The 14655-nt window shown below is 46.7% G+C and overlaps 1 protein-coding gene across 1 annotated transcript in view; it reads left to right on the top strand.

Annotated features, from left to right (window-relative positions):
* OSBPL10 (oxysterol binding protein like 10) overlaps positions 1–14655 on the top strand; it is a gene marked incomplete in the record, with an annotated part of 330123 nt that overhangs the window by 127123 nt on the left and 188345 nt on the right. Inside the window, 1 exon segment of the mRNA XM_027775946.1 lies at positions 7–80. Within this exon segment, the coding sequence (XP_027631747.1) occupies positions 7–80 (74 nt within the window).

Here is a 14655-nt window from a genome sequence, read left to right as displayed (position 1 = left end):
CTGAAGATGCAAAAGAGAAACAGTTTTGGGTGACTCAGCTTCGCGCTTGTGCCAAATACCACATGGAAACGAATTCTAAGGTAAGTAACCATGAGAAAAAGGAGGCGTTTGAGAAACCGGGATGGCTCCCTTTCAGCCCAATTATCTGCTGTTTTAGGGGAAGCTGTTTCTCATGTTATTTTTTTTAAAGATCTACCCTAATCGGATTCATATGCGTCCGGCTGCATTTAAATGTAAAGTCAGGAGAAGGCAGTAGGATTTTCCTCCTAGGTAGAATACAGAGGGCACTGATTCTGCAAAGACACTTTTCTTGCTTCTGTTGTCAATGTAGGCAGCTGTTAATTGGTCTATTGAGCAGCTCAAGTGGATGATTTCAGTGCGGAGGCAGAGGACTAAGATTTACAGTTGGTGAAGACTAGTGGTTGCCAGCCATCCTTAAATAAAACCTAGATCCTGAACTGATTATGTCCTGGCAAGGAGCTTCCGCATTCTCAGTGTGTACCGTTGTCCTCAGGTGCTTGACCATCCAAATGGGATTTATTGTGCTGTCCAGATCTTGGGAGGTCTTGTGTTAGATACACAGATAGGATTATCGTGGGAGATTTCCAATGATCGAAACACAGGAAATAATTACCAAATACACGTATCCAGGGCAATAAATATCCTTTAAGAGTCCTGTTCAAAGGGCTGCCTGTTTCATTGCATTAGTTCGGATTGTGTCTTTTTCGTGTTCCATGTGTCTGGTAGGCAGATCCGCACTGGAGACTTCTGATAATTCCATATACTGGAACCTGCCTGCTTTCTAGCTCAGGGCTCTGTGCAATATTTTATATCTCGCTGCTCTGGCTCTGGATACCACCTAGAATCTTCATGATGAGGTTTTTTTTTTTTTTTTTTTTTTAAGAGACATCCCCTTTTCCTTGACGTGCTTAGGGTAGTTGCACTGTCTTGGGTTTGTTTTGTTTTGATTTTTTTGCCAGGGGTTGCATGCACTTGCAGGAGGTGGGCGGGGAATGCCAAAGCACCCCTTCTGGGGAATGGTCATACCACAATCCTTTCTCTCCCATTTCCCCCTCCTTTTGGGATTTTGGGCATACACCTGCATGCGTCCATCATGTTTCTCAAGCCGCTGGGTCCAGGACTCAAACCACACAGTCAAACAGGTGGGATCTAGCCGCCTTAGTCACCATGCCAGGCTGGCTCCTTCGTACACTTCTTAAAGGTGCTACGTCTTCTTCTTTTATTATTTTAAGCGAGATTTTTTGCTCTAGGCTACGACCGCTTTCCAGAGAGAGAGAGAAAGTGAGAAATCACCCTCCAAGAGGGTGGCCATGCTGCAATCCCTTCTCCTTCATTCTCCTCTTGGGATGTTGGGCACTCACATGCGCCCAGCTAAAGGCCCTACTTCTAAAGCCTTTTTCTCTATAGCCTTCATTATTCTGAAGATCTTGTCATTATTTTATATATACATTATTTTATATATACACCTAGGCAAAACAATCTGTGTGTGTGTGTGTGTGTGTGTGTGTTTTCTTTTTCTATGTATCTGTAGTTTTTAGAAAACAAAACAGAAGAGGATAAAATAAAATGATCTTATCCTTACCTATTGCTCTATGAAGAGTCTTCAAAATATTCATGGAAAATACATCTTATGAAAAAACAACGCATGGATTTCAAACAATGCGTGGATTTTGGGCACCCATGCATATGTTCCTGGTGTAGTTTCAAGCCTCTAGGTCCAGAACTTGAACTGTGGTGGGCCATGTGGGAGTCCAGTGCCCGTGTGACTCTACCACCTGCTGTCCCCATTGTTTTCCATGAGCTTTTTAAAGTCCTCTCATGTAGACTCATTAAAGATGATTGCCTTTGGGAACCAGCAGTTAGCGTAATGGCTATGTCGCTGGACTCCCTCGTAGTCGACCGCGGTTCACGTCCCGGACCCGGTGGCTTAGAACTCACACCGGGCGCGTGTGCGTGCGTGCCCAAGATCCCGAGAGGAGAATGGAGGAGAAGGGATTGCGGCGTGACCATCCCCCCTGGGGGGTGATTTCTCGCTTTCTGTCTCTATGTCTCTCTCTGTCTGTCTGGCGAGCGCACGCGCCCTACAGTGAAAATCTCTCCAAAAAAAAAAAAAAAGATGATTGCCTTTAACGGTTCTTCTCGTCATTCTAGTAAATTCCGGCACATGTCAGTATGTATTGGGGGTGTGTGTGGTTTGCATGTATCTGCCTCTGTTTTTAGTGCAGATGGGATTATGTAGTGCACACTGTTGTTTTGTGTGTGTGTTTTTTAAAAACTGATTGACTTATCTTGGAGATTCTAGCATATTCGATACATGGCTCTTCTTCCCTTTTTAGTATGGCTGGAGGCTGTGCTCAGGAATGGACATCAGTACTTCATTTCTGTCCTCTGCTAATAGAGATTTAAGGCTGTTTCCTTTCTGTTGTTATACCTAATGCTGTGATAAATGTCTTTGTACATGTATATATTTTTGAATCTCCAGCTATATATCTATAGGATTAATTTATATCAGTGGAATTGCTGCATCGTAGAATATATTCTTCTAGATTTTCATAGGTATTGCTAAATTGGATTCAAAAAATGTTGTCCTAATATGTAGTCCCACCAGTCCTGTTTATAAGGGTTTGTTCTCTTTTCTCATTAAGTGTGGGCATGATTAACATTGGGTTTCAGGACCAGTAGTTAGCATAATGGCTATGTCGCTGGACTCCCATGTAGCTGACTGCGGTTTGCGTCCCGGACTCAGTGGCTTAAAACTCATGCCGGGCGTGTGTGTGTGTGTGCCCAAGATCCCGAGAGGAGAATGGAGGAGAAGGGATTGCGGCGTGACCATACCCCCTAGGGGGTGATTTCTCGCTTTCTGTCTCTCTCTCTCTCTGTCTGTCTGGCGAGCGCATGTGCCCTATAGCAAAAACCTCTCCAAAAAAAAAAAAAAAAACCCACAAAGCATTGGGTCTCTGGTATTCCCACAAATAAAAATGGACTCCCCCTTATTTTCATTTCTGAAATCATGACTGGAGTTGAGTCTGACCTCAAGCATTCACTGGTCGTTTGTATCTCATTTATGTGAACTGCCAAGTTAGATCTTTCACCATTTTTCTACTGAGTGTTTTCTTCTTCTTGATTCACTATAGCTCTTTAAATATGGAGGATGTTTATTTCGGGCCTGTTATTTGTACTGTAGGTATTTTCTCCTGGTGGGTCATTTGTTTATAGAGTTTGAATGAATTTCTCGCTATGTATATTTACTTTTACTTTTTTATAGTCAAGCTTATGAATTTTTCATTTGAAGCTTTTAATTTTACATTGTGTTTAGAGAGCTTCTTTGCTCCAAAAGTCTGGAAACATTCTTCTTGTGAGTTTATAGTTTAATTATCTATTTTTTTTTTTTTTTTTTTTTTTTTTTTTGGCCAGAGGATGCATATACTTGCCAGGAGAGAGGGAGAAGAGAAAACACCCTCTATGGGGGAAAGGTCATGCTGCGATTCTTTCTCCTCCTCGTTTTCATTCTGTTGGGATTTTGCTCACACACGCACACATGGCTGGCGTGGTCCTCAAGCTGCCCATTACATGGCTCAATCCATGTAGTCACCCACGAGGGATCCAGCTGTCTCATCCACCAGGCCATAGACCCAGCCCTAATGATCACGTTTAAATCACTGATTAATCTGGAATTTATGTTGGGAATAGGAATTGCGGTAGGGGGGAAGCAGCTTTAAGTTCATTGGTATTTTGATGAATCACAGGAGAGAAGAAAAAGTGAAGGCATTCCAGTGGTGGTAACAAGAGAAGTTGGGAGATTTTCTGAAGTAGAATTTGATTTCCTCCCATGTGCTCTGGTTAACTTCAGGAATACTGATTAATCTGTTAATAGTAAAACTGTGGGCCAGCAGGTGTGAAGAGGTGAAGATGGCTGACCGGATGGCTTTTGTATTTTTTTCTTGGAGAGACTTTTGAAGAGTGTGTGCTCTTGCCAGACAGACAGACTGAGACAGAGAGACAGAAAGCCTTTTGAACTAACTTTGGGGGTATAAGGTGAGCATTTTGGTAGGTTCCTGAACGTGGAACAGCAATTTCCAGTTGAGCGTGTCTGTGTTCCAATGTATGGCATTCTGGCTTAGAAACAACTAACGTAGGATTCAGAGTGAGGGCGTACTTAAATCTCTGCTCTGTCAACTATGTGTTGCACGTACCTGCTCAGGTCATTAAAAACAACCGCTATTGCCAGAAGATGCCCATGCTTACCAGTGAGGAGAGGAGGAGAGGAGGACGATACAGTGGAACATGGCCACTCTGCGTTCCTTTCTCCATTTTTCCATCCTGTTGGGATTTTGGACATGCATGCAAAGGACCCAGTGTATTTCTTCTTTTTGTTATTTTTTTTAGAGAGATGTTTGCTATAGAGCTCATGCACTCACCGGAAAGGCACGTGGGAGGAGAGAGACAGAGAGACAAAAGTGAGAAATCATCCCCCCAGGGGTGACAGCCATGCCCACGCCACAGGCCCTTCTTCTCCATTCTCCTCTTGGGATTCTCCATTCTCCTCTTGGGATTTCGGGCGTGCATGCACACGTGTCTGGCGTGAGTGTTAAGCCTCTGTGTCCAGGACTCGAACTGCGGTTGACTACATGGGAGTCCAGTGACGTAACAATTATGTCATCTACTGGTCCCCCAGTATATTTTTCAAGCTGCTTAAGTTGGGATTCAGACTGCTGTTGGCCATGTGGGGTCCAGCTCCCTGAACCCCCAGGCTGCGGTGCTGGCCCATGTGGGGTCCAGCTCCCTGAACCACTAGACTGTGGGGCTGGCCCTCAGGGTGTTTTTATTCTTTCTCATCTGCTGTCTCCTGTTGGAAGTGGTAATGGGAACCATCTCATTAGGCTGTCCCTTAGCTTAAGGAAGACAGTGCAAGCGAGAGGCAGCTGCTGGCCCGAAGTACTCCGAGGGGCTGGGGCTCCGTGGAGTGCCCATTTTCAGTAAAGCAGCCTCTCGGTAGGCCAGACTCTTCGGCCACCATTGGTGCTTTGACAATCCCCTCAAGGAAAACTAGTGTGCTTCTTAATCCATTTGTGGTTACGTGTCTGGTTTCAGATAGACCCCATTATTTTCAAGTGGCCACATCAAAAAACTCAGGGTCATTCAAAATCAATAAAAGTCACTATTCGGGAGATGGTGGAAGAGTTGGAGGAATTTATGAATAATGCTGTCTTCAAGTTACTTATGACCTTGGTGAAAAGTGGGGTGAAGGGGACAAAAGTCAAGCAATTAGAGAACATTTAAGTTTGGAAGATTTTGTTTCATCAGCTTTAGTTCTGACTAGTTGAGAGAATTTTTTTCAGTTTGATTGGGTGGGGGGGGCAGAGAGAGAGGGAAGGAGGAAGGGAGGGAAGGAGGGAGGGAGGGAGGAAGGGAGAGAGAGAGAGAGAGAGAGAGAGAGAGAGAGAGAGAGATAAGGAAAGTGAGAAAGCAAGTCAGGTGAGTCCAGGTCCAGGACTCGAACCATGGTCGACCATGTGGGAGTCCAACGCCCTTACCCACCATACCACCTGCCGGCCCCTCGTTGAGAGAATTTTAAAATGCCAAACTTGATGGGAACTTAATGTATTTTCAATATTTCTTTGGTTCTTTTCATTTGAACATGGAAGGTGAACTCCCTTGTGGGGGTGGCTTGTATTCAAAACATAGTCATTACCGCTCTGACATTAATCGGCTTTAGTGTCTTTCCCCTGATCTTTTGCCCACAGGGAGAAATGTGTGACATGCAGTGATGATGACTTAGCTGCTGCTTCGTAGAGACTTTCCACCGTTAGACTGTGGTGAGATGGGGCGCCATGCTTCCAAATCCTGGTGGAGCTCAGGGCTTCCATTTCTGGCTCTTCTGAGTTCTTCTTCACAGGCATTTCTTACCCTCACTGCAAAAACAATCATTTTGTTTCCAAGTTGATTTATTTGTTCCATGAGCGAGCAAGCGAAAGAGAGAGACAGCACCCTAACAGGGTCTTAATGCCGTGACCCACCCCCAGATTCAGCCAGCTGAGTTAAGGGCGAGTGTGTGCCTGGTGTGTTCAGGGAGGCCTCGGGACACAAACCCAGAGCCTTCCCATGTGGGTCAGCCTTGCAGAGCATCACGGTGCACTGCAGAGCCACCTTCTGTCCCCCTGCTGCAGAAGACTCGCTGCGACTTCACCGCCGAGAGCTGATCAAGGCCTTCTATTTTCTAGAATGGAAATACTCATTTTTTAAATTACGAGTATCACCTAGGCACGGTATTAAACATTCAGAAGGTAGAAAGTGTCAAAAAGAAAAGAAATCACCCCAATCCCATCCCTAGCTATAATCTCTGATGATACCAGCTGGGTGTTTGTCGGCCCAGACCCTTGTCTGTATGGGTGACTACAGGGAGACCATGTGACTCCGTGGGGCGGGGCATGTAGCCAGTCTTTTCTCGGTACATATGTGTACAGCGGTCATACACTTTCATTCTCATGAAGGAGCCACTTACATCTCCATGAGATGGGACCCGAAAACCAGACGGTGGCCTCAGGCCTGTCCTCTGTATTTGCATTGCTTTATGGATTTATTTATTTATTTATTTTTGAAGAGATTTTTGCTATAGGGCACGTGTGCTCGCCAGACAGACAGAGAGACAGAGAGATAGAAAGTGAGAAATCACCCCCCCGAGAGGAGAATGGAGGAGAAGGGATTGCGGTGTGACCATCCCCCCGGGGAGGTGATTTCTCGCTTTCTTTCTTTCTGTCTGTCCAGCAAGTACATGCCCCCTATAGTAAAAATCTCTTTTAAAAATAAAAGTACCAGGGACCAGCAGGTGGCATGGTGGTTAAGACGCGGGACACTCCCACATGGCTGACCATGGTTCAAGTCTTGGTCCTGGTGGCTTGCTTTCTTTATCACTTTATCTCTCTCTGTGTCTCTCTCTCTGGTCAAATTAAAATAAATGAATGAATAAATTTTAAAAAAGTACCAACGTTTTCTCCAACCATGGCTGTATTTAGTAAGGGACTGTAGATATTTGGGATATTTTCAATAGTTTTTGATACTCACTGTATTTGGAACCCTTTCTCTGGGCGTATAGGGCCAGGCCTGACTCCACTCGGGCAGGTACTCCATTGAGCTCGAATCATCTGGTTTTTTCTCCATCTCTCACTTAACCTTGTGCTTCAGAGAGCAGATGGTGACAGCCGCACCTAGGACGACAGGAGGTCCCCGGAATCTTCATCTGTGTAAACAGTTCGGAGTCACCGTGGTTAGCTCAGATCGGCATATGGTTAGGCAGTCCTAAATGACAATGCACATTTCAGGATAAAGTCTTATGTAGACTTGGTCATGGAGGGCTAGGGTTGTCTAATACAAGATTTAAAACTTATTATTAATCTTAAGAGGTCTTGAAAGAGCAGTGACAGCTGCTGAGTTTTCAAGGAGTGTAAGTATAAATATTCGTGCCCAGAGCGGCTGAAGTCACGGGCTGCTTCTCCCGGGCTCTGTGGTGTGGAGCCCTGTCTTGCATGGTGACTGGGGTCTGGGCGGCACTTCCCCTCTCCCTGTGGCTGCGAGGACTGGCCCATGTGACAGCTGGCACTCGTGGCACAGCCCCTAGCTGACCTGCCTCCTTTTGCCGTGCCGTCTGGTCACCCGCAGTGACACAGGTGTTCACTCAGGGCATCACGGAGCATCAGGCAGTAAGAAAGGAGGCATGAAGGGCTCCCCTCGCCAACTGACTGGCCCTGGTTGACTCCACGTGACCGGGAGAGCGTGGAGCGTGGTCTGTGGCTGTCTGCTGTCCTCGGGAGGACGTGAGTGGTCCCCCTGGACACCGTGCCTACCTGCATGGTTGAGTGTCCATGACTGGGTGGGTTGAGGGGCCCAACTGATGACCCTGCCCCTGTGGAGGGGCAGTTTGTCTGCTAGGAACGCCTTCCCCTCTCCTCCCTCATGAGATCTGCGAGGCTCCCCGATGTCTGTGATGCCGTTCGGACTCCCAGAGGGCACCGTCTCGCCACACTCCCGTGCGTACCCGGGCTCCGCTGTGTGACAGCGCTGTTCACGTGTGTGCGTGCTCGTGTGTCCTTGGACATGGGAGCTGCGTCCTCCATACCTGCCACTGTCATGGTACACGGTGTGTAGATGTAAACCGCCCAGCACACCCAGTGACAAAGTCACGCCAGCCCTGCTTCCTCCTGCCCCCTCCCATTTCTAGGGTGTTCATAGCAGCAGTCACCTTGGTAGTCATGGCGTTGGATTTGGGTTCACCCCCAAACTAGATCCAAGATGCCATGTTAGGTTTTCCTAAATATTATTGTATTTTATCTTAGAGCAATATGAGGAGTCCTTGTACAGAGGGAAAGCTGTTACTCCGGACTGATTGGCAGCTATAAAAACAATAACACACAAATGACTGGTGTGATTTTCAAGCTGCTGGATGCAGGGCTTGAGCTGCGGTTGGCCGTGTGAAAGTCCAGTGCCTTAACCACCATGCCACCTGCTGGTGCCATGTTATTCTTTTTATTTTAAGTCAGAGTCATTGTCCTCTCTCTCTCTCTTTTTTCAGAGAGAGATTTTTGCTATAGGGTTTATACACTCACCAGAGAGACAGAGAGAGAGAGTGAGAAATCACCCCCCAGTGGATGGCCACACCGCAATCCCTTCTCCTCCATTCTCCTCTTGGGATCTTGGGCATGTATGCACATGTGCCTGGTGTGAATTTTAAGCTGCTGGGTCTGGGACTTGAACTGAGGTCAACTACATGGGAGTCCAGGGATGTAACCATTACGCCATCTGCTGGTCCCATCGTCAGTTCTTTTTAAAGAAACAAAACAAATAGCAGCTGGCACCTTCATTGAAAAATTTTAAGTCCAACCATCCTAAGTTGGGAACCATGTCCCTCCCTGTAAGTGGAATTGCAGGACCATATGGTAATTCCATGTTTAGCTTTTTAAGGAACTACCAGCCTATTTTCCAACACAGTGGCACCATTCTCCGTTCCTGCCAGCTATGTCTGAGAGTTCTACTCTTCCACATCCTTTCTAACGCTAGTCAATACAGCAGCCACACCAGTGGGTGTGAAGTGATAGCTTCTTGTCATTTTGATTTGCATTTCCCTAATGGAATGATGTTGAGCATCTTTCTTATGCTTCTTGGCAATTCATATATCTTTTCTGGGAAATTATCTTTTTTTTTTTTTTTTAGACGTTTTTTCTATAGGGGGTGTGTAGACAAATACTCATTCTCTATCTATCCCTCATCACAAATCATGTCTGACAGTATTCTGTGCGTAGCTCCGCAGAAGAAGCTGCAATTGAGCACTCATTGCAGAAAATGTGGGAATGAAACCAGGTGTATTTAATACAGGACTGACTGTTTTCTCAGTTAATGGAACACTTCAATTATAACAAGTTTGCTACAATAGATAGTTTTTAAAGTTTTTTGTGTACATACTAAAGAGATATGGAAATATTCAACCATTATTTACATTTCATCACTAAGTTTTTGACATGTTTAATATTAATCTGATGATTGCTTATCTGAAAGGAACATCAGCATTATGAAGGTTTCTCTTTTTTGGAGACGTTTTTGCTATAGGGTGTGTGTGCTCTCCAGAAAGACAGAGAGAGACAGAGAGACAGAAGGTGAGAAATCACCCCCGAGGGGGGATGGCCACACCGCAATCCCTTCCCCTCCATTCTCCTCTTGGGATCTTGGGCACACACGCATACACATGCCCCCGACGTGAGTTTAAGCCACCGGGTCTGGGATGCGAACTGCGGTCGGCTACATGGGAGTTCAGCGACATAGCCATTACACTAACTGCTGGTCCCAGGGAAAATATCTTAAAAATCCAGTGATACTTTCTATTTTTGAGTCATCTGAGTTCTTCGGCTAGTCTAGATACTAGACCTTTTCCAGATACATATGTAAGTATTTTCTCCCATTTGTATAGGCTGGCTTTTTGTTTCCATCTTTTTTGACATAAGTAAGGTTTTTTTAGAACAAAGCATGTGGTAGGTGACTGGAGTGGGGAATTGAGTCAGAGGACCTGGTCTCTGACTGCCCAGGCCAGTCACAAACTGCTGACCGACCTTGGAATCCTGAAGAACTCAGGAAGTGAGTAATCTCTGTAAGCCTTACTTTCTACTTTTGTAAATTGGGCAAAATAATGGCATCGACTCTGCAGGGTCGTGGGTAGGGTTAAGTAACATTGAGCGTATCACAAACAAAGTTCTTTTTATAAAGACTCACTCAGCTCTGCAGAAACATCTCCGTGGAAAGGTAATTTGATGGTTGTTGAGGTGGGTTCCGTCTGAAGATGGATCACTGAGGTGTAGTGACTAAAAATCACTCCTAAAACCTGATGGGAATGACGCCCCCAGAAAGGTCTGGTAGACTACCCAAATGTTTAAAGCACCAGCATGGGCTGGCAGGTGGTGTGGTGGTGAAGGGCGTTAGACTCCTACATGGCCGACTGTCGTTCGAGTTCTGGACCTGGAGGCTTGCTTTCTCCCTTTCTCTCGCTCTTTCTTTCTCTCTCTCTCACTCTGTCCCTCTCTAGACAAATTAAAATAAATAAATAAAGTTAAATCAAATAATTCTTTAAAAAAATAAAATTAAAAAAAAATCACCAGTGTAATGCAGAGTTGGCCAGTTTTTGTCTAGTTTTACGTTGTTCATCGTGTGTGTGTGTGTGTGTGTGTGTGTGTGTGGTTGTGATCTCACTTGCTGTGACCTATGAGATTAAAAAACAAAAATTATTTTTCAATTTGCAGAGGGTATGTGCACTTGTGGGGGTGCTGGGGAGGGGTAGGAGAGAGCGCGCACCCCATGGGGTGTGGTCACACCACAGTCCCTTTGCCTCCATTTCTCCCTCCCTTCGGGATTTGGGGCACGCACATGCACATGCACACGCCCAGTGTGTTCCTCAAGCTCCAGGTCTAGAACTCGAACAGTGAGCCATTCGGCCGCCTTAGTCACCAGGCAGCAGGCGGAACCGAGCTGATGGGTTAAAGGCAAGTGTTGGAGGCAGTAAAGTGAACAGCCCTGTGTTCAAACCTCACTGTGTAGTGCCCTCAGGGCGTTAGTCTCTGAAATGGGGACAGTGCAGGTCAGTGCGAGATTGAATTGTGCATTGCTGGGGTGCAGGCTAGAGGAGGTGCCTTGCTCTTAGTACACTGAGTTAGGGGAGCTGGGCTGAGCGGGCTTGGACACACAGCCGCTGCCAGACGGTGGGACTGGAAATGCACAATTTGCAGATGGGTATTCCTGATAAACACCTGCATTTCTCAGAATCCAACAAGAGAATGTTTACCTATTGAAGATACACCACACTTACCAAAATGGATGAGAACATTAAAAAATGGGTGGGCAGCCTTTACTATTGCAGTCAGCCAGCTATTCAGAACAAAAACTCTAGACGCGCAGTCTTTGGAAGGACCCACAACGGGGGATGGTGATTGCCTGCAGGAAGTGGGGGGCCAAGGATAGAGGGTTGAACCTGAGTAGGGCCTTAGCTGTACCTTTAGGTCTGCTTGGCACGTTTTCACCTTGTGCACTGATTAATTGTCTATATTAAAAATACAGGTGCCAAAATGGTTGAAGTTAATGTGGAAAGTCTTGAGCGCGGAGCAGAGGCGGTCTTGCCGAGACCTGGGCTGTGGGCACTTAGGCCAGGGTCAGGTGGGTCCCTCCATCTGCAGGGAGCCGCTCTCCGCCTCCATCAGGCAGGCCCCGATTAACTTGCTTCTTGTTGTAGTCCTCACTTGAAAGTCTTAAGACCACATGTCCTTGAAGCTATTCGGTGATTCCAGATCCCTGCCAATTCAGATGAGGCTTCTATTCTTGTTACTCCGAATTGATTTTACTTTACATAGTTTGCAGTGTTGAAAGTTTCATGCTCTTTGTAGGAAGCGCTACTTTTCTCCCCTTTATTTGAATTAAATAGCAATGAATGATGACAGCAGAGTGGCCTCTTCCTCAATCGACCCCTTTGGGGTTGGCTGGTTGCTAATCAGCAGTTAGCTCCCACCCTGGGCTGTGTGAGGAGGGTTTCTCTGGAGGTCCAAGGGGCTGGTGCTACCCCTGTGAAACCATTTTATAAGTCCTGTGTGTATTTTCTTTCTGTTTGAGAGATTTTTGCTACAGGGAACATATGCTTGCCAGAGATAGAGGGATATAGAAAGTGAGAAATCGCCTCCCAGGAGGATGGCCACACCGCAATCCCTTTTCCTCTAGTCTCTTGGGGTTTTGTGCACGTACGCACACGTGCCTGGTGTGAGTTTAAGCCACCGGGTCTGGGACTCAAACCACAGTCAAGTCTGTGGGAGTCCAGCGATGTAACCATTACACCACCTGCTGATCCCTCGATGTGTGTCTTAAAAAATTCAGCTCATACATCTTCCTGTGTCGTATACCAGACTAAGATATGTAAACGCTTTTATTTTCGTCCTCCAATTTGCTGAGTACATCCCGTTGACACCCTGACATTCACAGTGCCTGTGGTTGAAAAGCAGAATTACAGGAGGGTGTGCAAAGGGAGATGGGCTTTGCTAAGTAGCACGCCTTTGCGGGAACAGATGCCGGCGAGTTGAAGCTTGACACACTCCGGGTGAACCCAGCTGGACGAGCTCAGCTGCCGATGGGCGCCTCCTGCTTCTTCCAGCGTCTGTGCCGGCGATTTTACGTTCCTGCTATATTAAGCTCGGTGCTGTTTTTCTTCTAGAATTCTTCCAGATAATTACCTTTGGGGTACTTAACACTAAGTGTAAAACATCACCCTCCGAAACATACCGTCAAATTAAGTAAATAAAACACAATTTAAGGACAGCTTTTATTAAGACAATAAAGTTTGGGGGTTTTTAAAAAATTATCTTAATAAAGGGCAACCATTTTGCATACCTTCTCAAGTATGGTTTTAAAATTGGCCTGGCTGCCTTGCCGGAAAAGAAGTATTAGTGCTTCAGAGAAAGATGGTTTTAGGTCAAGGAGCGCTCCAGATTAAAAAAAAAAAATAGAAAAAAAGATACAGTTTCAATTCAGAACTAATTTATTCTATCATTTATCTGCATTTAAATAGTGCTTTATTGTAGAATAGTTTTTCTTTTGTTCTATTTAGAATATATTCTTTTTTTTTTTTCTGGGGAGGTTTTTGCTATAAGGCACGTGCACTCGCCAGAAAGACCGAGAGATTTTAGAGAAAATATAAACGACACATACCCCCCCCCCCGGGGGGGGGGTGGCCATGCCGCAGTCCCTTCTCCTCCGTTCTCCTCTCGGGATCTTGGGCATGCACACACGCGCGCCCGGTGTGAGTTTAAGCCACTGGATCTGGGACTCAACCCACAGTCAGCTGCATGGGAGTTCAGCGACATAGCCATTACGCTAACTGCGGTCCCTTTCTTTCTTTTTTTTTTTTTTCTTTTTTATAAGAGAGATTTTTGCTATAGAGTGCATGCACTCACTGGGGAGACAGACAGAGACAGAAAGTGAGAAATCACACCCCTTTCTCCCCAGTTGAATGGCCACACTGCAGTCCCTTCTCCTTCATTTTCCTCTTGGGATTTTGGGCATGCACGCACATACACCTGGCATGAGTTTTAAGCAGCTGGGTCCGAGACTTGAACCGTGGTTGACTACGTGAGAATTCAGCGATGTACCCATGACGCCATCTGCTGGTCCCTCACCCATGTCCTTCACACCAGCGTTTCCACACCTCAGCACTGGGGACATCTTCGCCTGGATAGCCTTTGCCATCCTGAGTGTAGTAGGGTAGCAAGCAGCACCTCTGGCCTCTACTGGAAGAAAGGAATGCTAGTGTCTTTCCTCTCTATCCTTCTACCAGATGTGACAACCAAAAAAAATAAAATAGTCTCTGTCATTTGCTAAATGCTGTGAGGGAGCTGGGGCTGCCAAATCCTTCTTTCTAGAAGCTCTGCCTCGTCTATTCTCACACCAGCCTTCTAGGCAGGTCTCATCTCTGTAATGGAAGGTTAAACGGTCACACAGCTTGGGTCTAACGAGAGTGAGACCTGAAGCCCCCTCTCTGCGTTTGGCTCTTCATTCGAGGCCCTTCTTGGCCCTCGGCTGCTGGGAATGGTGCCTCCATGATGCGGAGAGGAGCAGGCCTGTAGGTTGTTCTGAGCTGAGCTCTGGCTCTCGGGAATGGCCCTGGTGTCTCTGCCAGATGCAAGGCAGTCAATCCATCATTTCAGACTCCTGGGCATCTCCCCCAGGGGGGAGTCGAGAGATGTTTTAGCAGCACAGCTAGAATGCTGTCTCAGTCCTGCTCCCCTGGCTGGTGGGAACCGTGCTCCAGGGATCGTCAGGCTCCGGCATGGGACGGAGGCACCCTAGGCTTTGCAGACTGGGGCCTCCTTAAACCCGAGAAGAGCACAGGGTTCCTGCAGCATGTGTTGCTGAGGGGGCAGGCCCCTGATTTCCAAAGGTACAGTCCCTGGAGTCGGTGCTCTGCGCTGCACTGACCGAGTGCAGAAGAGACCGGGAGACCGACTATTCAATCAGTGCTGTGCGCTGTGCTGGGCCCGGCAGGCCTGACCAGGCTTGGGCAGGGGCCCCCGGCGCTCCTTATGGGCTGCAGCCACTCAGCCATGGTGCGGACCGGCAGCGGGC

This window comes from Tupaia chinensis, unplaced genomic scaffold, assembly GCF_000334495.1.
Source record: "Tupaia chinensis unplaced genomic scaffold, TupChi_1.0 Scaffold000617_2, whole genome shotgun sequence".
Lineage (NCBI taxonomy): Eukaryota > Metazoa > Chordata > Mammalia > Scandentia > Tupaiidae > Tupaia > Tupaia belangeri.
This window is presented reverse-complemented; position numbering and strand designations above follow the sequence as displayed.